Source organism: Rhyacophila brunnea, unplaced genomic scaffold (genome assembly GCF_057557595.1).
Source record: "Rhyacophila brunnea isolate RB1 unplaced genomic scaffold, BYU_Rbru_1.0 scaffold_22, whole genome shotgun sequence".
Taxonomy (NCBI): Eukaryota; Metazoa; Arthropoda; class Insecta; order Trichoptera; family Rhyacophilidae; genus Rhyacophila; species Rhyacophila brunnea.
In genome coordinates this window covers 29462930-29482608 of record NW_028232882.1, presented here as the reverse complement: position 1 = coordinate 29482608, position 19679 = coordinate 29462930, and the positions used below count along the sequence as shown (strand labels likewise).

The following is a 19679-nucleotide window of genomic DNA, read 5'->3' as shown; positions in this document are numbered from 1 at the left end:
ATGGGTATATTTAATGAATTGTGTTTTATTATTATTTTCACCTATGTTGGATTCAGTCAATATTTTGAATTTTATCAGCACATACACTCAATTGAATAGGAAATACAGAACAAACTAAGGAAGATATAACGGTACTGTTCGGTTATACGGAATACAGCGGAAAACGCATTTTGAAAATAGCTGATAAACTAGATTATTTGTTAGTTTGGGGTAGTTTAGGTTAGGTTGGGTTAGGTTAGGTTTGGTTAGGTTAACCTAGCAAATAATCCAGTTTATCGGCTATTTTCAAAATGTGTTTTCCGCTGTATTCCGTATATGCGAACAGTACCGATATAACATTAATTTCATCATCAAAAACGTAAACGAGTGTGGTTTCTTAATGCCGAAAATTTCCGTATTTTGGATTTTTAAAACTGGTATTTCGGTATTGATAAATACTGGAATACCGGTTTTGAAATACCGATATTCCAATCCCTAATTAAGTATGACAAATTTTTTTTTTGTTTCTCTTCGGTTATGCTTATGATGTCCTATATCCATTTAATGAAGTGATATGATGAAACGTACTTTCCAACGTTTTTTTTTTTTAAATCGTATTTGAATAACTTTATCCAATTACGCGTAATTAAAATATATACTGTCATCACGATTCTAGCTAGATAATAAAGAGAAAACAGACATCCATTACTCAAATGGATGTAATTAATGAGACTTGGAAAAAAATGTGTCCGCTTTAACAGCACTCTCCTCTACCTATACTTCAGGTGAGAGCTGGCGAATCAAGCGCTGTAATTAATTGGCATATTTTTGGAGATGTTTTTAGCCTCCCATTTATTTGACAATATTTAGAATCTGGGTCATTTATTCCGTTCTGGACGACCTTGCGTGGTGAAATTCGGGTGATATTATATATTATCGTTATCTTGGGGGAATATTGCTCAAAGGGCATGCATAAAGGGCATTACAGAATCTAAATCCCCTAATCGGACCAGCCTTACCAAATCGCTTTCAAAGTATGTTATACTATACGTAACAGCTTTCAGGTATGGATTTAGCTTAGAGTAATTGAAAATATTTAATTAAGATAAGCAATGGTATTAATTATTTCGCTCGTGTATTAAGAGAATAAGATTTCGTGTTAAGGCGGGTGTAATCATTAATCAATCACTAATAAAATAGTGCCGGTCGCAGTTTTTAAACATCATAAATCCTTGCCCTTTAAGTCCCGGTTATATGGCAGCGACTTGCCTGGGCGGTATAGTTTGTGTAAACTACTTATACAGTGATTTTCGGTTTGCGTGAGCTACAGTGTTCTCGTCCATACACAAGGACTTCCCGATACAAACCGATTTGCGCAGGTAAGCTTGTGGTAAAGCATGAGTGTCTAGCCGGCGCTTTAGACACTTTTCTAAAGTACTTGTTTTATTATTCCGACATATACCAGTGACAATAGGCAAAAAAATCGAAGCGTCGATGCGTCGAGCTGGGAATGGGACAACTGCACGCCAGGACAATTGGACGCCGCACTGGCGTAGACACGTAAACAGAACGTAGATGAGGAATTTTTATCAGTTTCTATCTACTACGTAGTAGTTTTAATTCACTTTACTCTTAACATAATGTTTTTTTTATCGAGGATTGAGATATAAAAAGAAAAAACTCCTTTTTCGTTGGAACTTAAACATATGCACGATTAAATCATTATTTACGTGCGTATATTTAAATTCTCACCAACTATTAAATCATAATATAATAATTTAAATATAAATAATAATATAAATATTTTTTTAAAGTATCTACCGATAAGTACCTAACGTCTATTTATTTTCGAATTGCGTGGCGTCCAGTTGTCCCGGCGCCAAATCGTCCTAGACCCGTCGAGCGGAATGCTAAAGTTCAATATATTTTCTCATAATCACTCATAATAATTGAACTCACTAATAATCTCTTTCAATATATTTTACTTTCAATACAGTTTACTGGTTCTCAAGTTTTTCTAGTACAGCGACATAATTTTCTCTATTCACGCGACTCAAAACTAATGCTTGTAATATACCTACCCAATATCACGGCCACCACAAGGGGTGGGGGCTGACAGGGCTCTAGCCTGAAGGCCCGGGTTCTGGAGGAACCAGCGAGTCACCAGATAAACGAGATAAACACACATCACAAATTCGCTTTAATAGTAAAAAAGTCACAGTATAGGTAGGCCATGATCATTAAAATTTTAAATTATATGACTGCGATGTAATTTTTGATCATTGTGTGACGATACTCACAACTCCATTATTAAAGTGGTGTATTAAAATATTAAAAAAAATCGCTAATAATACAGTAAATAGGTACCATTTATTTGACCTGAAACACAATTTAAGAAACGTTAATGTAGTGTGTCACCTAGCGACAGGTAGGGAAGCCGCCAAAGATCCTAGCCTGGGGGCCTGCTATAGGATGTGGGGGCCATGCCTAATATTCTTGAAATCTGAAGATGTTGAAAAAAACCTTATTCTAAAATCTAAACTCTTAAGAGATGGAGTCTAAATGTGTGTAATTCAATCAAAAAAACGGTGATTCATTCGCAAAAAACGTCACACTACTGCTATGACATTTATTTGCCAAAGCCTAAAAAGACAACCCGTTTCGCTGAGTAAATAGATAAGGTACATTTATTTAAATACGTTATCGGTGCATTAACACATTGAGTACTGGTAAACTCATCGTACATTTCATCGATAATTTCACGATATAGTGGTGCATGTTAACTGTGACTTCTTCATTTATTATGAACCGTCTAAATCACGTACTAGATCCGGAATAATCACTGGAACGATCAATTTAAATCAAAAATGTTTATTAATTATACTTATCGTATTTTACTTATCATAAGGCAATTGATTGTTTTATCTTTAGATTGTGAGTCGACCGAAATTATTGTAGAATACATTATTTTACATTTCTTTATCAGTACCAGACGAACAGAAGCACCGGCACGTAATATAATAGTGTGGTGGGCCGCTTCGTATATTTGTGCGTTCAAAGGCAGTAGTAGTCCGTACGTAAATGTGTCATGTTCTTTAATGGAATATCGTGACATCTACCGGAAAATTGCACCAGAGTTTTAAAGTTTTTCATTATTTTCGTGTTGCTATCCTTTTCTATGCTGATTACAGTAAAAAAGGTGTAATAATTACAGTATTTTTGAAAAAAAACTATAGTAAAGAAACATTTACCATCTTATAAGGGATGTAGTCGTTACTTACATTGTTCCAACTACACCCGTTATTCGTTTAATATCTTAAGGTTGCTCGTGTGTGTGACATGTGTTCGGGAAGTGTTGAATGATACACGAGTTGGTGTTTTATATCTTTTATATTATTAAGGCGCACATTAACTTGTTTGTTATTTTATTACACGGCAAATAACATGGTGTTAAATTATATCACTAAGGTTTAACATGAATCTTTTAACTTGATAATTCAGCGAAAGACTGAGCGTCCTCTATCTTCTACACAGGAACGAGGTCTATAGACAACTGTCAGATTTTTTATTTCCGCTTTGGCACTGACTATGCCCTAAACATGAGCATAGACAATGTCGTCACAGTTGTAGAGTTGGGTAAAACCTCTACAATCTTCAATCCTTCAAAATTATTGTATTTTTAGCATATTTGTGCGTAACGTTGTAGTATTTTACATTTTTCGCAAAATTAAATTTATAGTGTTGTAATATAATGTTTGGCAATATCCCTGTAGCTTACTTACTTCCAAAAGTCACCATTCGCCACATTCTGGCACTTAAACTATTATCGAAATTTATGACATAATACCGTGACATAAAAATTCAAAGAAAATACACTAATGCCTACAAATGAATACGATTCTATACAATCAATAACCCCGAATAATCTTTCCTATCACGATCAACCTATATTGGTGCCCAATGAAGAATTCCATTTTCAAGGTTTTTTTTATTTATATTTTGCTTGAAATATCCGCTTTGACCCCCTGCAGCTTCGCCATATTTATTTATAGAATTGCCCTAATCCACCCCTGGCTGTGTCTTTGAAGTGTTTCTCAAAGGAATCTCGCGCCCAGCAATTTCCAGGTGAATTAGTGGTTTGGGAAACGCTTTCACACCGTCTCACCGTGGCTATACTTTGTCAGATTCGCCGGTCGGTCCGTGTTAAAGGGCCCATTCAAACGTTTATTTGAAGTTTTGGTAAACCTCAAATCCTGCAACTGTAGCTGGGAGTTCTAGATTCAGTTGTGTGCAACCTGTGATACATTCACTAATTCAATTTAACTATAATTGAATTTTGAACCTTCCGGCTTACTATTACTGAGGCAACCGTTGGTAAATATTAATTTATGATCTCCACCTGTTGGACAAAGGTGAACGATTACAACAAACTAAAATTCTAACCGTGCACACTGAGACAGTTATCATTGTGTTATAATCAGGGCTCAAAACCTAATGGTTCCATTCCGGGTTCGCTGCAACTCAAACGAGGTTCGGTTCCATCAAATAAAATATTAGAACCCCGGTTCCGGTTTTAAAGAAGTACAGTAGGTAGGTACTATATAGTTATAGGTGTATTAGTGTAAGATTTATTAAATTTGTGTCCATATAGTTACTCCACCTGGGGACCTGGTAGGGGAAAGGTATACAAAATAACTTTGTAGTGCAAAATGAACTTTGCTCTACAGCACAAAATGGTGCAGTCGATCATGTTTCGACTTTCTCAGAAACAATCCATGACACATGTTTTTAAGTTAAACACTAAACCAACATTTAGTTCAATCGAAATCCCACTGATTGGGGTAAAGTGCAATAAGCATTGGTATGGTAAATCGGCGTACCTACTACGTAAACATAATAGTAAAAACCATAGCAGCTAACTTCACAGTAGTCAAAAGTGACAGTGGGCCCTGCACAATGTTTGCAAGTATAGTCATCTCTATAATTGGCAACGACAAAATTTCAAACCTCCTTGGTAATTAATTATAATTCATAAACGAGTATTATTTGCAAACTAGTAAACTAGTTGTTACTGAATCATGATATATACACTGGAATAATAGAAAGACTAAATTAAGTACTTGGGTGAAAGCACATGCGGTTTTATCAAATATATTTTATATTCGCCAAATTAACAAAATACGAATCCAGATACAGATGTTACATACAGTCCACTGTCAGGAATCACATTTTAAATACACACATATTATCGATAGCTATTCTATTTGATATAATTGCTTATGTTGGCTAAGCGTATATTTGGTAAAGGCAACTTTCGAACGACTTATCTTTCATAGGCTACACACATTTATTATATCCCTACCTGCCTGGATAAAATCGACTAATGCATCACTTCCTTTTCCTGTTTATAAAGTCGTATTTAAATCTTTCTATCTTTTTTCTTGTTTTTAATTACTTTTATTGACTCATTAGCTCTGGGCGTTCATAAACATAACACAAAGGCCCCTTTATTCGAATACAAAGGCCTCCTTATTATATACGAGCGCGACACCGGTGTCCCGTCTGAAACGGGGGTTAGTTTGCGTGTGATGCACGGAAGACACTGGCTGTCATCCACGCGGTAGACATCTCAAAAGATGGAATGATAGTTATGACTTGAAAGTGCGCAAGAAAGAAAAAACAACGATAGATATATAACAAGAACGGAAATAATGCATTTTAACGTTATTTCTATGATGAGGGCATTTGAAAACAGGCTGAGGGCCAAACCTAATCCGCGAACGACGATTTATTTAATAACTTTAAAAAATATATATTCATAAAATGAAGTGTGATCCAGGACACTACAAGTATACGACAAGTAAAATAAAATAACATCCTCTGCATATTCGACGTGTGGTACTGGCGACGACAGCTGAGGGTTTTCTAGACGGACACAAAACCGATGCCTCATATTACACGAATTGAGTACCACCGAGAGACTGTCCTCGTATTATACGAGTCGTCGGACACTGTTGGCTATATCCCAAAAATCCGCGAAAGGTTATTTGTCGTGTCAGTTAAAAGTGACAGAGGGCGATCGCATATGAGGTAGAGTGACCAAGTGAGACAATTCACTCGAAAACCGATAGCATCCGCCGAAGGCTTGCAGAGGATATGAAAAGTTGGAGGAAGCTTATCCAGAAATCCGCAGTATGATAAAAAAGAAGCAATTAATAAATCAATCGTATAGGATAGTTTTTATTTATAACAATAACAATACTTTGGGGTTACGTTGGACGCCAGTTATAGTACCTATGTCATAGTCTTTATAAAATAGAAACACTTCCAGTTTTAGTAGTTATTTCGAGTTTACAGAAATTATTCAACAATAACAAAGAATACTTCAAACGGTACACGAAGATAGATAGAATCCTACATAGCGTTTGCGATGTCTAGTCAATGGGCCGCGCCATCTAAGGGTCTTTTTCGAAATTATGCCTGCATCATCATCAGGGGCGCGACAACCCGGTGTGGGTCCTGGCCTCCTCTAACAGCTCCCTCCATCTGTCCCTATCCAGTGTGGCCGCTTTCCAATTTGGTACCCCCAGAATACGGCAGTCACTGGAAGCTCCATCCAACCAGCGAATCTTTGGCCTCCCTCTTCTTCTACGTCCTATTGGATTGCTGGACATCACTCTCTTTGCCGGTTCATTGTCATTCATACGGTTCACATGACCTAGCCATCGCAGTCTCCCAATCTTAATTGATTGAACTGCGCTGCAATCTTCGTACAGCCCGTAGAGCTCAGCATTATATCTTCTCCTCCAATTGGTGCCATCCCTGATCGGTCCATATATACGGCGGAGAATTTTTCTTTCAAAGATGTTCAGGGCTCGTTAATTTCGCACAGTTAATGTCTAGGTTTCTGATGCGTAGGTGAGCACTGGCTTTACAAGTGTCTTGTAAAGAGTGCTTTTAGTTCGACGAGATAGTAAGCGGGACTTAAAATGTCTTAACAGACCAAAGTAGCATTTATTCGCAGACTTGATTCTCTTGTTGATTTCTTCTGTAATAACATTATGTCGAGTTACAAGAGATCCAAGGTATATGAAACTGTCGACCGTATCAAACTTGTATGCACCAATATCTAACTTTGGTGCGACTTCTCGTGGTGTGACATAGACAGGCATGTATTTAGTTTTTGCCTCGTTTATTTGTAAACCCATTCTTTTGGCAGAGGCTTCTAGTGCTGTGAATGCCTTTTTCAGCGCCAATTCTGATATGGCAATGATGTCGATATCATCAGCATACGCCAGCAGCTGCACAGGCTTAGTAAATATCGTGCCGCTGCCACGGGCATCAATTTTTGCATCCCGTATCGCCTTTTCTAGCGCAATATTGAAAAGAAGGCATGCCAGAGCGTCACCTTGCCTTAGGCCATTCAGTGATACAAATGGCTCGGATATTTCCGCTTGAAGCTTTACCCGGCATTGTAGTGGTGTCATTGTCATCTCTACAAGTTTAATTATTTTCGTCGAAATTATGCCTGCTATAATCATCAATTTTACTGAAAAAATACACAGTTGTGGAGAGTCACTAAGCTATCTTCGATAAATACTAAATAGTTTTAATACATACCTAAATTTTATTATCAGTGAGTCACAAAGTTTTTAAAGATTTTCCCACGAAAAAAGTATTTTATTTGCAGTAGGTGTCGATATCCGTAATAGGTACGATTGTTGACAATTTTATCTATTATATTTTTTTACATTATTTACTCCAAACTTACTTATGTGTTATCTTGTGTTTGTTATGTTATCTTATCTTTTAAACTGACACGCCCTTTTCCCGTTCTCCCAATCTCGCAGAGGTTCCTGTCCAGGGGATCGTGTCTTCGGACGTTGGCGCCGGTCTGAAGATGACCAAAAAGCAGACGAAGCAGGCCCAAGCGCAGCTGGAACGACTGGCGCAGATTAACATACACCTTCATGGTAAGGAGAACGAAGAAGATTACATTTGTGGTGGTGGGAATGCTTCGAATAACTATTGGTCTCTACGTATATTACTACCATATTATATTTTTTTTATTTTTACCAAGTTGAAAGAAAAGCCTTCTTTAATAATTGACATGTATCCTTTGCATGGCCACCATATTTTGAAGCGGGCCCCTAGGTTAGGATGTTTGGTGGGCCCGCCTACCTATTTCTAAGGTCAAGGGCATGATGTTATGATGTTCCACAATAGTGTTCCCCAAATGGTATTGCACGGAACCCCCACGATTCGACCCGTTAAAATGAAGAGTATTTTTATTGTTTTCTTTTTGTATTTTTAAATAAATTCACTTGAATTATTGAGTGGTCGGCACTCGTCATGAAGCACTGATTGCGATGCCCTTTTGTGGTAGTCAAGTAACATGCGACCCTTTGCAATATTGGATTAATAACTATTTTTATTATTCAAGAAATACATTAAAAACAATAATAACATACAATTCTACACCTGAATATCAACCATCACACCACATCAAGTTGCGTCGCATAGCAACATATTTTAAAATGCTAATATTTTGCAAGCAAAATAGCGCCGCATGCGACAATTTTAGTATTTGAACAAATTTGTGGTGTGTATGTTTATCTCACTTAGTAACTGCTCGACCTGCAACGCCGGGCCCCCAGGCTAGAGTTCTGTCAGCTCCCCCCCCCCCCCCCGTGGGGGCCATGATCATGTGTATATGAAAGTGAAGCACATTAACTATTGTACTTAATCACCGCCATCTTTCGATTAATAAAGCCTGAGCATAACTTTTTGCACAAGCAACGAGTGGTCCACTGCCATACTATTTATTGATAACGTACTTGCAAGCAGAGTTTGGTATTCTATAATGACTGAAGAGTATAATAATAAGTTATTAGTTATTGTCGTTTCAAATCGACTGTCACATTGACAAACGTCCTAGTGTATTATGATATTATACACAGAAGAAGTTTACTGACTTTGATCGTCACCTCCAATTATTAATAACACTGAAACACATAACCACTAAATCAGATGGACTCCAAGGTCTCCAAGGTACGTTAAAATAATCTGAAAGAAATCTGAAACTAAGAATACTCCGACAAGTGAACACGACAGACGCATCAGTATGAGCACTCTATAGACAATGACAGGTCATTCATAGACAACGGGAGGGGTGAAAAGTAGGACCAGTCGTGTAATGTATCGGCTTCCTTCTTCAGTGGGCAATGGTTTTGCAGATTATATCAAGTGCACTTTCAATGCAGTTATATCGCATTCCAGGAATTATCTTATTTTCCTAGAATACCCTGAAGCCATTTTAAATCGTCAGGCTACACGTTACAGTGACGTACTTTTTTTAAACATGGGAGGTAATCAAAAATAAACTACATAATGTACATTTTTAATAAAATAATACCCTTTGTATTGTGTGAACAATAATTCATTGGGACATACATATTATAAAAAATGAGTTTTTTTTAAATTAACACACAATATAGCCATATAGCTCATCGGACAGAAGTATACCCATAGTAGTGAAACAGTAGTGTAGTAGTAGCAGCGTGACAATCATAGAACCACACAGGCTTTGAGAAAATCACATGAATGTATTGTGACCTCATCGGGAATTGAATAAGAAACCCCAGATGAGATCCCAATACATTATGAGGGCAGAATACCAACTCTAAAACATTGACAGTGCGTTTTTTTTATATTATCACATACAAAAATCTCTACGTAGCGTAGTAATATAGGTACTTAAGGCGATGTCTTTGGCTCAATTTACGACGAGATTGTGACTTCAACGCCATCTAAAGGCATATTACCATGAATTTCTAAAAATGATTACTAAAAACTTTGGTTTATAGAAACCAGATGGCAATAAAATATAAAATAAATTATTGTGTGTCGCCACATATTAAAAATCATAAGCTTCATAAAAATGCATTTAAATTTATTATATATTTACTTACCTATGTAAAAATATTTACAATTAATATTGACCCCATAAAATATTTACAATTCTGACATGTCTATTTGATTTGATTTAAAGTGTTTATGATTTTTACATTTTGTTTACCGTAGTTTTTTTACAGTGGCAATAAAAGGGTATCCTGTCCAGTCAATGAACGAGATTTTTTTACATTGTCAATACGAATTAATATAAATATTTTTCTACAGTAAAATTCATTTATAGTAGTAAATGAACATTTAAGTACAAATGTTTATAAGATTGAGTTTAATCTTGAACAAATGACAATTACATCGAATTTCTACTAGAGGTGGAATAAAAGAATGATATTAAATGAATAGCAAAACAAATGCCATTCGAATTATTATTAAACAAAATAAGGAATATACAGTTGTACTTGGTTATTACTAGGAAGGTTGGACCGGCTGAATTTGCTCGTTATAAGCGGTACTCGTTATATCAGAGAATAGGTATTTTTATTGTCGGCGAAAACAACAATTAGACACTTAACTAGTGTCATAAACGTAATCTGTCCCCGGCGGCATCCTGTCCGATCGGATTTTATTGCTTAGGGTCGAAATGTCTTTAAACGATCAACACATTACCAGTATTTTAGCTCGGTATATCCGATAAGTATCTCGTTATAACAGTGAATAAAAATGTATGGAGAAAATCATATACCAAGTCAACGATTGTTTCTTCATTACATCCGAGATCTCGCTATGTCCGAGATTGTAATAACCGAGTTCGACTGTAGTTATGACATAGTCGATATTATATAGACATCCCAATTCATTTCGTTTCAACCATGTCCGATCCTAATGGGTTCATATGGGCCTCCACAGAGTGGACGGTTTGTATTAACTAACTAACTATAATATCTGAGATAAGAATAAAGTAAGACACGCAACGAATTGAATAAAAAAGAAGTTGGAGGTAAGAAAAAACGTAAATAAACATGCGAACAAATCTTGATAAGCAAACCCAAGGACAAAATAAGTGACAAATTAAAAAAAAAATTGTAAAACGTAAGAAAAAAATTTAGAATTTGAAGTAGAGAAGTAAGATTACATAATATTCTAAGAAAAAGACAGAACGTTATTTCTTTGAAAAAATCTAATGTCGATTTTAAAGAACAGTGCAAGATAAAATAAAAGATAGTTATATTTATTTTACCTATAAATGTGTAAGTGAAATGGATTTGGAGATATAAAAAGAAACCTTTTTGGCCCAGTGGTTTCTAGGTGTGGACTTTTGTAATTCCCTGAAGATCTCGATTAATAATTAAAAATTATCAACACCTATACCATATTCCTAGGTATCTACTATGATTGAAAAGTAGATCTTATTTTTTTGTATTTATGATTGCTTCATAAAAAAACAATATTTACGACTTTATGATGTAGCAGATAAATGAGCAACTAAATAGTGATCCAAATAGGTATTATGAGAAGTTCAACTATCAAAGCATCACGGCATAAAATTAGTAATACCACGGTTATACACAATTTATTGTACCTACCTATTGTTATAATTTTCTTGGTTCATTTAATCGTTTTTAATTTAATTTATTTTCAAATTCACCTCTTATGTGTTCATTCACTGAATTGTTTACCCTATATTTTACGGAGACTAATAATAACTTCTATTTTCTACATACAAAATTATCAACCTCAACTTTTTGACAGGACGGCATACAGTTATATAGGCACGTAGATAATAATTTTAAGGCCGTAGACAGGAATGAACGTTTGATGGCCCAAATATAGTACAATAGTATGTATGTAATTAAAGTTAGGGTACAAGTTGGTTATCCTGGATACAGCGGCAAACACATTTTGAAAATAGCCTATATACTGGATTATTTGTTAGGATTACCTAATCTAACTTAAACTAACCCAAACTAACAAATAATCCAGTATATCGGCTATTTTCAAAATTTGTTTGCCGCTGTATCCAGGATAAACATATAGAACAAAAGTTAGTAAAGCGGAAGTTTGTCGAGACTGTTTTGATCGGGTTAATTTGTCTTTGAATAATATTGTGACTAGAAATTTTAACAATTCTTATTATTTTTAACATTGTATATTGTTCATAATTTTTGCAACTACCGCATGAATAGACGAATTTTATTTACTTATAACATTTTAAACACTTAAACATAAATAGGGATAAATTGTAGTCACTAGACAAAGAATAAATTTGATGTGTGTCAGAAGTATCTTAGGCATTTTCGCTCGTATGCTTTCTTTATATTATTATGAAACTATACGTATTTTAAAATCGCTTTATAAAAGGTAGATACGTCAAAACAGTAATAAATATCTGAAATAATTATACAACACTATGTCAAAAAGTGGAGGTTGATATATAATAGTCCATTACCTATCGTCGATATCTCCAAACAGAAAATAATATTATTATTGTTTGAAAGCTTGGCTTTTAACTAACCTTGGAAAAATGTTATTCGTCATACGTCTTATCTATGTGTGAGTGTGTTTTTATTTTCAATGTATGTGTGTATTTTGGGTTCCATTTATTTCCGCGCTGGCAGCACCTCACGCACAACTGTTGTTATTTCGGGCCAATTTGGGCAATTATCACTACAATCGATTAGTTAATATACACAAATACAAGATTAAATTTAAATAAATACCCTAAAAATTAATAAATAATATTTGTAATAGAAACGCTAAACGTTTTTTCTCATTTATTGCGTACAAACCGAGTTTTTTCGATTTTAATTACATTCTTTCTAACCTCTAAATCGATGTTTTTTAAATTTGAAAAAAAAGATATAAGGATATAATAAATTCCAATTTTCGTTTAGCGTTTTCCTAGGTAATAGATTTACGTACATTTTTATCGTAATTTTGATGATAAATCTTACGTCATTCATTCTTGCCACCCGATATAAATGTACCGAATTTGACACGTATTTTTGGAATAAAGAACTCCATGATGCTTTATAATTTTTAATTTTATTTTTCTCATTACTTTTGAATATATATTTACCGATTAATAAACTTTTCTAGCTATTTTTCGATAACAACTTTACCTAGAGACATCACCTTAATTACAGATTTTGGCGTGGTGAGCACCAGGATGAATTGAAATTCGGATAAAATATAATAGGTACCTTTTATATTCGCTTTGCTTGATCGTCCACGATGACCAAGGCAATGTCCTCTTTCCCAGGTATTAACTGTATTATGTAGTAAAATGTATTAACTTGTAATAAGTTTCACACTTGTAGGTACTCTGAGATTTATTAGCATTAATAAAAGTGTCTCGCACTAATGTTAAAACCATATTTTTTATACAATGAATCATCATTATAATGATGAAAAAATATACGTTTTAACTAATGGCTTACAATACATTCTCTCTAAAGCGATAAAAACTGCCAATTACAAATTATTAGCAAGTTCAAGTAAGTTACAACAAAAAATCTTGGAGTGATCCGTGACGTCGGTTAGTAATTAAATTAATACCTACTTTGATTTAAAATAAAAAAAGCCGGCCGCCAATAGTAGCTCAATTTGGAAAACGCTTCAGAGAGCACTAAAAGCCATTAGTTAAAATTTGTCGCAATTAAGTATGACTCCTTTAGCATAGTGGCCTATGTGCGTGGGCGCGATACCCGAGAGATGCAGGTCGATTCCTGGGGGTGTCATACTTTTTTTAAAAAGATTTTTTTCTTTCGGTTATAATATATTTTCTCAGAAGTGTTTGCAAAATTATGTATGTTGCATTCTTAAATCTTGTGAATTATTCGTTGAATAAAAAAAATAGTTGATATCTTTTATTGTTGGTCATTATTTCACGTTAGTAAGACGTGTATGGTAGTAGATTATTACCACGTAGTCCAAAATGAGTTTCAAACACGTGCCGTGCAGAATGCTCGAATCCACCAAAACGTATACCTAATAATAATTGTTTGATACAGATTTAGTTAAGTACTTGATATAATATTGCCGGATTTTCTACATCAAAGCATCGTAGATCAACGTGAAGTATTTCGTGAGATTTTCCACGTGGCTTGAGTCAAGTTTAGTTTAACCTTATTTTTTTTTTACTGTAATCTTATAGTCTGTTCACTAGCAATGTGTGGGATTTTCTGAAGATTTATGTTAAAATATTAAACAAATCAGTGGTTAACTTTCAAAACTGGACATGTCCCATATATGCCGATGAGTTATTATCGGAATATCATTCTATAACCTCATACACACTTTGTTGAATTTCAAAAATTTCATATTGAAAAGAGGTTTCAAAAAATAGGTTGACATTCAAAATAAGACATGTCACTTTCAGCTAATGGCGGGACTGTATTGAGTCACGTGACCAGGTATGTTGTCATACAATCTGACAGTTTGGTTTTTGTCGCGTGAGTGTTCGCTGTGTTTTTATTTGAAAAGTTCATTTATCTCTGAGGAGTGAATAGTGGACATGTCCAGTTTTGGAAAATAACCACTGAAATATATGACGCAAAGAGTATTTTGTAATATACTGATTTCATTTTGTCAAATAATTATTTTAAGTATGTACTTACTCGTAATAGGCAGGAACACAATCTGTAATAATAGGATTAGTAAATGCATGGAGACTGCGTTAGCAATCATTCTTACGAAATAAGCAAGCCATGTAAGTATTGTGATCTACAGATCTATTCTTAACTGTTGTCACTTTAGTACGTGTCCGTTATTTTCATTGGTCCATGTTAAAACAGTTATCGACGGCCATCTCTAATTCATGGTAGACATGTCGGTCAAATTCAAATATGTTCGTGCTGCCGAACCCAAGCGGATAAGACCGAACACAAACGGATAAAGTCGAACCGGCGTCATCTAGTCGGTAATGAGCCGGAGCTTACTATTCCTAATTTAATTGGGAAATTCGAGCCGAATGGTAATGTTTGTGATGTTAAGAATCCAACCTGTCAAAAACGTAAGCGTACTGCTGAAAATATCGCTATGAATGAAAATCCAAAACAATCAATAACACGTCGCTCTCAAGATTTTTTTATGGCACTACATTCTTCATAAAGATTTGCATTTGATGGCGTATAAAATACAGTTAACACAATAACCGAAACCGAATGACCATTTTTGGTGCATCGTAATTTTGGTGATTGGGCTTTTGAGCAACTTGAAAAATATATATATATCTTCTTGGTCGTACACTCATGGCCAAGGATTGTGACCACATTTGAATTTTGTCATCCTTTGAGCGACCAAGACTTTCCATCCTTCTCGATCTTCCGCTTCTCTCAGGGCAGAATGGATGGTACCCCAGTCAACTCTTGCACAGCTCGCAGACGCTCTTCCTCTGCTTCGCCTTCCCTGGAGGCCACCCAAAACCACCAGTCTCTCCAGGTTGTCCGTTCCGCGCCTGACAATATGTCCAAAAAACTGCGGAATTCGTCTGACATATTGTCGAGAGTCGTTCCTTTATCTGCAGTCTCTGGATGATTGATTGACTGATTCGTCCTGTGCTCCGTCCAAGAAATACGAAGCATTCGGCGCCAACATCTCAAAGGCATCAATTGCCTTCCGTTCCCTTGCCTAATAACTATAATATATTATGCTACGAGTATAACCATATATTATTAAACATACATAATTTTGAAAAACACTTTCTGAGAACCAATAGAAAAATCCTTTTGAAAAAAGTAAGCCACCCCGGCAGGGTATCGAACCCTGCATCTCCTGGGTTTACTCCCCGTCCGTGAAATACCTCTATGCTACAAGGTGACGTACTAATTGCGACAAATTTTAAGTATTGGCCTTTTCAATCAATACCCACTCATCAGCGTTCTTCTAAATCAAGCTACTTTGGCAATCGGTTTTTGTTTTATTAAATCAAAGTAGATACCTATTACTTCAATTACTAACCGACGTCGTGGATTTCTCCAATATTTTTTATGATGTAACTTACTTGAACTTGCTAATAATTTATAATTAACTGTTTCTTTTATTCAACGAATAATTCACAAGATTTAAGAATGTACAATTCTAATTATTAATTATGAATTAATCAATGATTAGAATGGTACCTACCTACATTCTTATGCCGGGTCCACACTGGCAACATGTCGCGCGACAACCTCGTTAAATTTTACGATAAGTATGATAATTATCGTAAAATTTCTTAAGCAATTATGATAATTATCGTAAAATTTAACGAGGTTGTCGCGCGACATGTTGCCAGTGTGAACCCGGCATTAAACCTTGTGAATTATTCGTTGAATAAAAGAAATAGTTAATTATAATATATTATTAAATTTATTAGGTATTGACAGATTTTTACATATTTTTATTGAACAGACTACAAATTTTTCCTACATTTTCGTGTGTGATGTGAATATACGAATTGAAAAAGAAGTAACCCCGAATATTTTTAACATTACTTACTTCACGTGGGAAGACTTTCTCTATAACAAAAATTTCTTTCTCACCCATTCATTGCATTACCTAAATTAGATTATACGCAAACCAACCGTTTTAGGCGAGTTTGACATTAATACGTGTAGGTACGTATCGTTTTGTTTACCTTTTAGGTATTGTTTTAGTGCCCTATGCACAATCGTCTGTCATAACTAAAATTTATTTACAACAAAACACTATCCAGAAAGCCTTTCATAGTTATGATCGAGTTGTCTATGGTCCACCAGATCTGCAATAGCCTCGTTCTGTTTTTCTATTGAAAATAATACCAAATATAAAAATTCTCTTTTTCATAATTTAGGTAAATTATTTTGTAATTGTTAAGGGAGGAACATGCTCGTCGTAGGTCAAAATTGAGTTTTTATTGTATTTTCAAACCATGATCCTGGACACTCCTTAAACGTTGTAGATAATATATTTATATCATTTTGAAGCCATATTATCCTTTATATTTATTTTAAACATTTGATCACTGCATAAAGTATTTTTGTTACATAAAATAGTATTCTTTTAAACCTCTCGCTCTAATGTTTTAGAATTTAGTCATATTTCGGTACATGAATGTGCAGTGGTGTTAAGATTTTTTACATTTATTAATTTTTAAACGCATTTATAAAACCATTAGTATAATTTATGACGAGATAATTTTAGTAAAATATTCACGATAAAAAATTATATTGATAATCTCTGTGATCCCAAATTTGACAAGAATTAGGCATTTTATTATTCAAAAAATCGGCAAGATTAACAAATTTGAAGACAAAAACACTACCTTATTCTTAGGTGAATAATTATTATAAAGCAATCATTATTCATAAAATGTTTATCACATTTGAATGGTCAAAAACATAGCTTATAATAAGTATCTTTAGAATCATCTTCAAATGTGTTAAGCCTTAACACTTGCCGTTGATATGTCAGATATGGTGTCATTTACAATTATTACAAATATGCCATGATGTGAATAATTATATAGAATGATTAAAGTAATATTACCATGTTGGTGTGTAGGTAACTAAGTACTTATATATTTCAACTACCTATCTATTGGTTTAATATTACATAAATATCTAAATCCGAATAAGAAAAGTTAATTCATAATTCATTGACACTGACATTTCAATTCGATAATCGGTTTTACTAAATTAAGACATGAACAGAATCAACGAAAGTAAAGGAAAATAATATGTCGTATTAAATGTCACGGATATTTAATAGTTGTTCAACAGTTTTAATTTGCAATAGGTAATTAAAATATCGTATATCTACCATCGTACCTAGCATAGATAATATACGTAACCTAGGCACCTAATCTTATTCAATGGCTTTTTTGTCATGTTATGAAATTTTACCTACTTACTCATAACATTATAATAATATAATAATATATACTACCTACCTAATAATGAGTAATGTAATGAATGAGTTAAGGATTGTTGACAATTATTCACAATATAATATTATCGTAAGTATTGTGTTTCAATCGAAAACAAAAGATCTCGGTTCTCTATTTTCGAGATTGTCCATTATCGGCATTTTGCGCGAATTCTACATTCTACCATGCGTACATCATTGTTCGCAATAACTGCAAACTCCAATATGTAATATCCATATTGAGATCAATTGTTAAATGAATTTGAGTGTATGGGCTGTATTATAGACACGTAAATTTATTTTGACAGCAGCTGTCAGTGGTAAATGGTAATACAGGTAGGGGGCGAGATCATAACAAAATTAGTCTATGGTTAAGGATTCCTTATCTCTATAATCTATAGTTAACATATGGATTTCGGCTACTTACCAATTTTACTGTAAGTTTATGGTAAGTACGAATTGAGCATTACGCCCTTAGAGACCAAAGGTGGGCAATATATTATTCAATATATAGACACAGGTGTGGCGAGCGACAAGTGAAATTCGCCGCCACGTGTCAAAACAAAAAATAATGTTAGGTACGAGGGTGGGTCAATAATTCCTTAGAAAAAAGCATTAAAACAGTTTTTATTTTTGTATTTTTTTTTTATTTCTCAACATAATTTCCTTGGAGCTCAATACACTTGGTTAGACGTTTCTCAATATTTTTTAAACCGTCAGAAAAATAAGTTTTCGGAAAGTCCTCAAAATAAGCATTTGTCCGATCGAGGACTTCTTCATTTGAAAAAAAACGTTGCCCACTTAGCCAATTTTTTAAGTTTGGGAAAAGGAAAAAGTCACTGGGGGCTAAATCTGGCGAATACGGTGGGTGGTCGACCAATTCGAACTTCAATTCTTCAATTTTAGCCATTGATCGTAAACATGTGTGAACACGGGCATTGTCCTGATGAAAGAGGATTTTTTTCCTGTTTAAATGAGGCCGTTTTTCTTCAATTTTGTTTTTTAGCTGGTCCAATAAAGATGCATAATAATCCCTTGTTATTTTTTTTCCTTTTTCCAAATAGTCAACGAAAATAATTTCACGTGCATCCCAAAATACAGTAGCCATAACCTTACCAGCTGATTTTACGGTTTTCGCCTTCTTTGGACGCCCTTCGCCTTTCGCAATCCACTGCTTTGACTGTTCTTTTGTCTCGGGAGTATAGTGGTGTATCCATGTTTCATCTACAGTCACAAAGCGACGAAAAAATTCATCCGGATTGCGTTGCATGAGCGACAACAGGGCTTTAGAGGCCACCACCCTATTGCGTTTATTGTCGACTGTGAGCAAACGCGGCACCCATCTTGCAGAAATATTTTTCATGCCCAATTTGTCATGTAAAATAGAAATGACGCTACCTTTTGAGATCCCTGTAACCTCAATTATCTCACTCAACTTTAATCTTCGGTCACTTAACACCATATCGTGGATTTAATTGATCATTTCTGGTGTAGTCACCTCTACAGGACGTCCTGAGCGTGGTTCATCCTTTGTTGATGTACGACCACGTTTAAATTCATTTAACCAGTTATAAATAGTTGCAAGTGAAGGAGCAGATATGCCGTGAACTAAATCCAACTCATTTTTTATTTCCTTTGAGGTTAACCCTTTTATATTAAAATGTTTAATAACAGCCCTAAACTCAATTTTCTCCATTTTCCATTTTTCCATTTTCCACAAGCAATTTTTTTTTTAAATGTACGAGAAACACACAACAACCCGACCAATCTGATTGAAACTTCGCAGCATACTGAATCGGTAGTGCCGCTGCATGAAAACAAACCGCTTACAGTACTAGTCGCGCCACCTGTCGGCTTTTCTAAGGACTTATTGACCCACCCTCGTATGTACTCAATGTTGCCATTCA

General features: G+C 34.7%; 1 protein-coding gene across 1 annotated transcript in view; it reads left to right on the top strand.

Moving 5' to 3' along the window:
- Window positions 1-19679, top strand: part of wake (ankyrin repeat and fibronectin type III domain containing protein wide awake) — a 108641-nt gene that overhangs the window by 21573 nt on the left and 67389 nt on the right. Inside the window, exon 2 of the mRNA XM_085949948.1 lies at window positions 7830-7952. Coding sequence (XP_085806074.1) covers window positions 7830-7952 — 123 coding nt within the window. The remainder of the gene's footprint in view (window positions 1-7829; window positions 7953-19679) is intronic.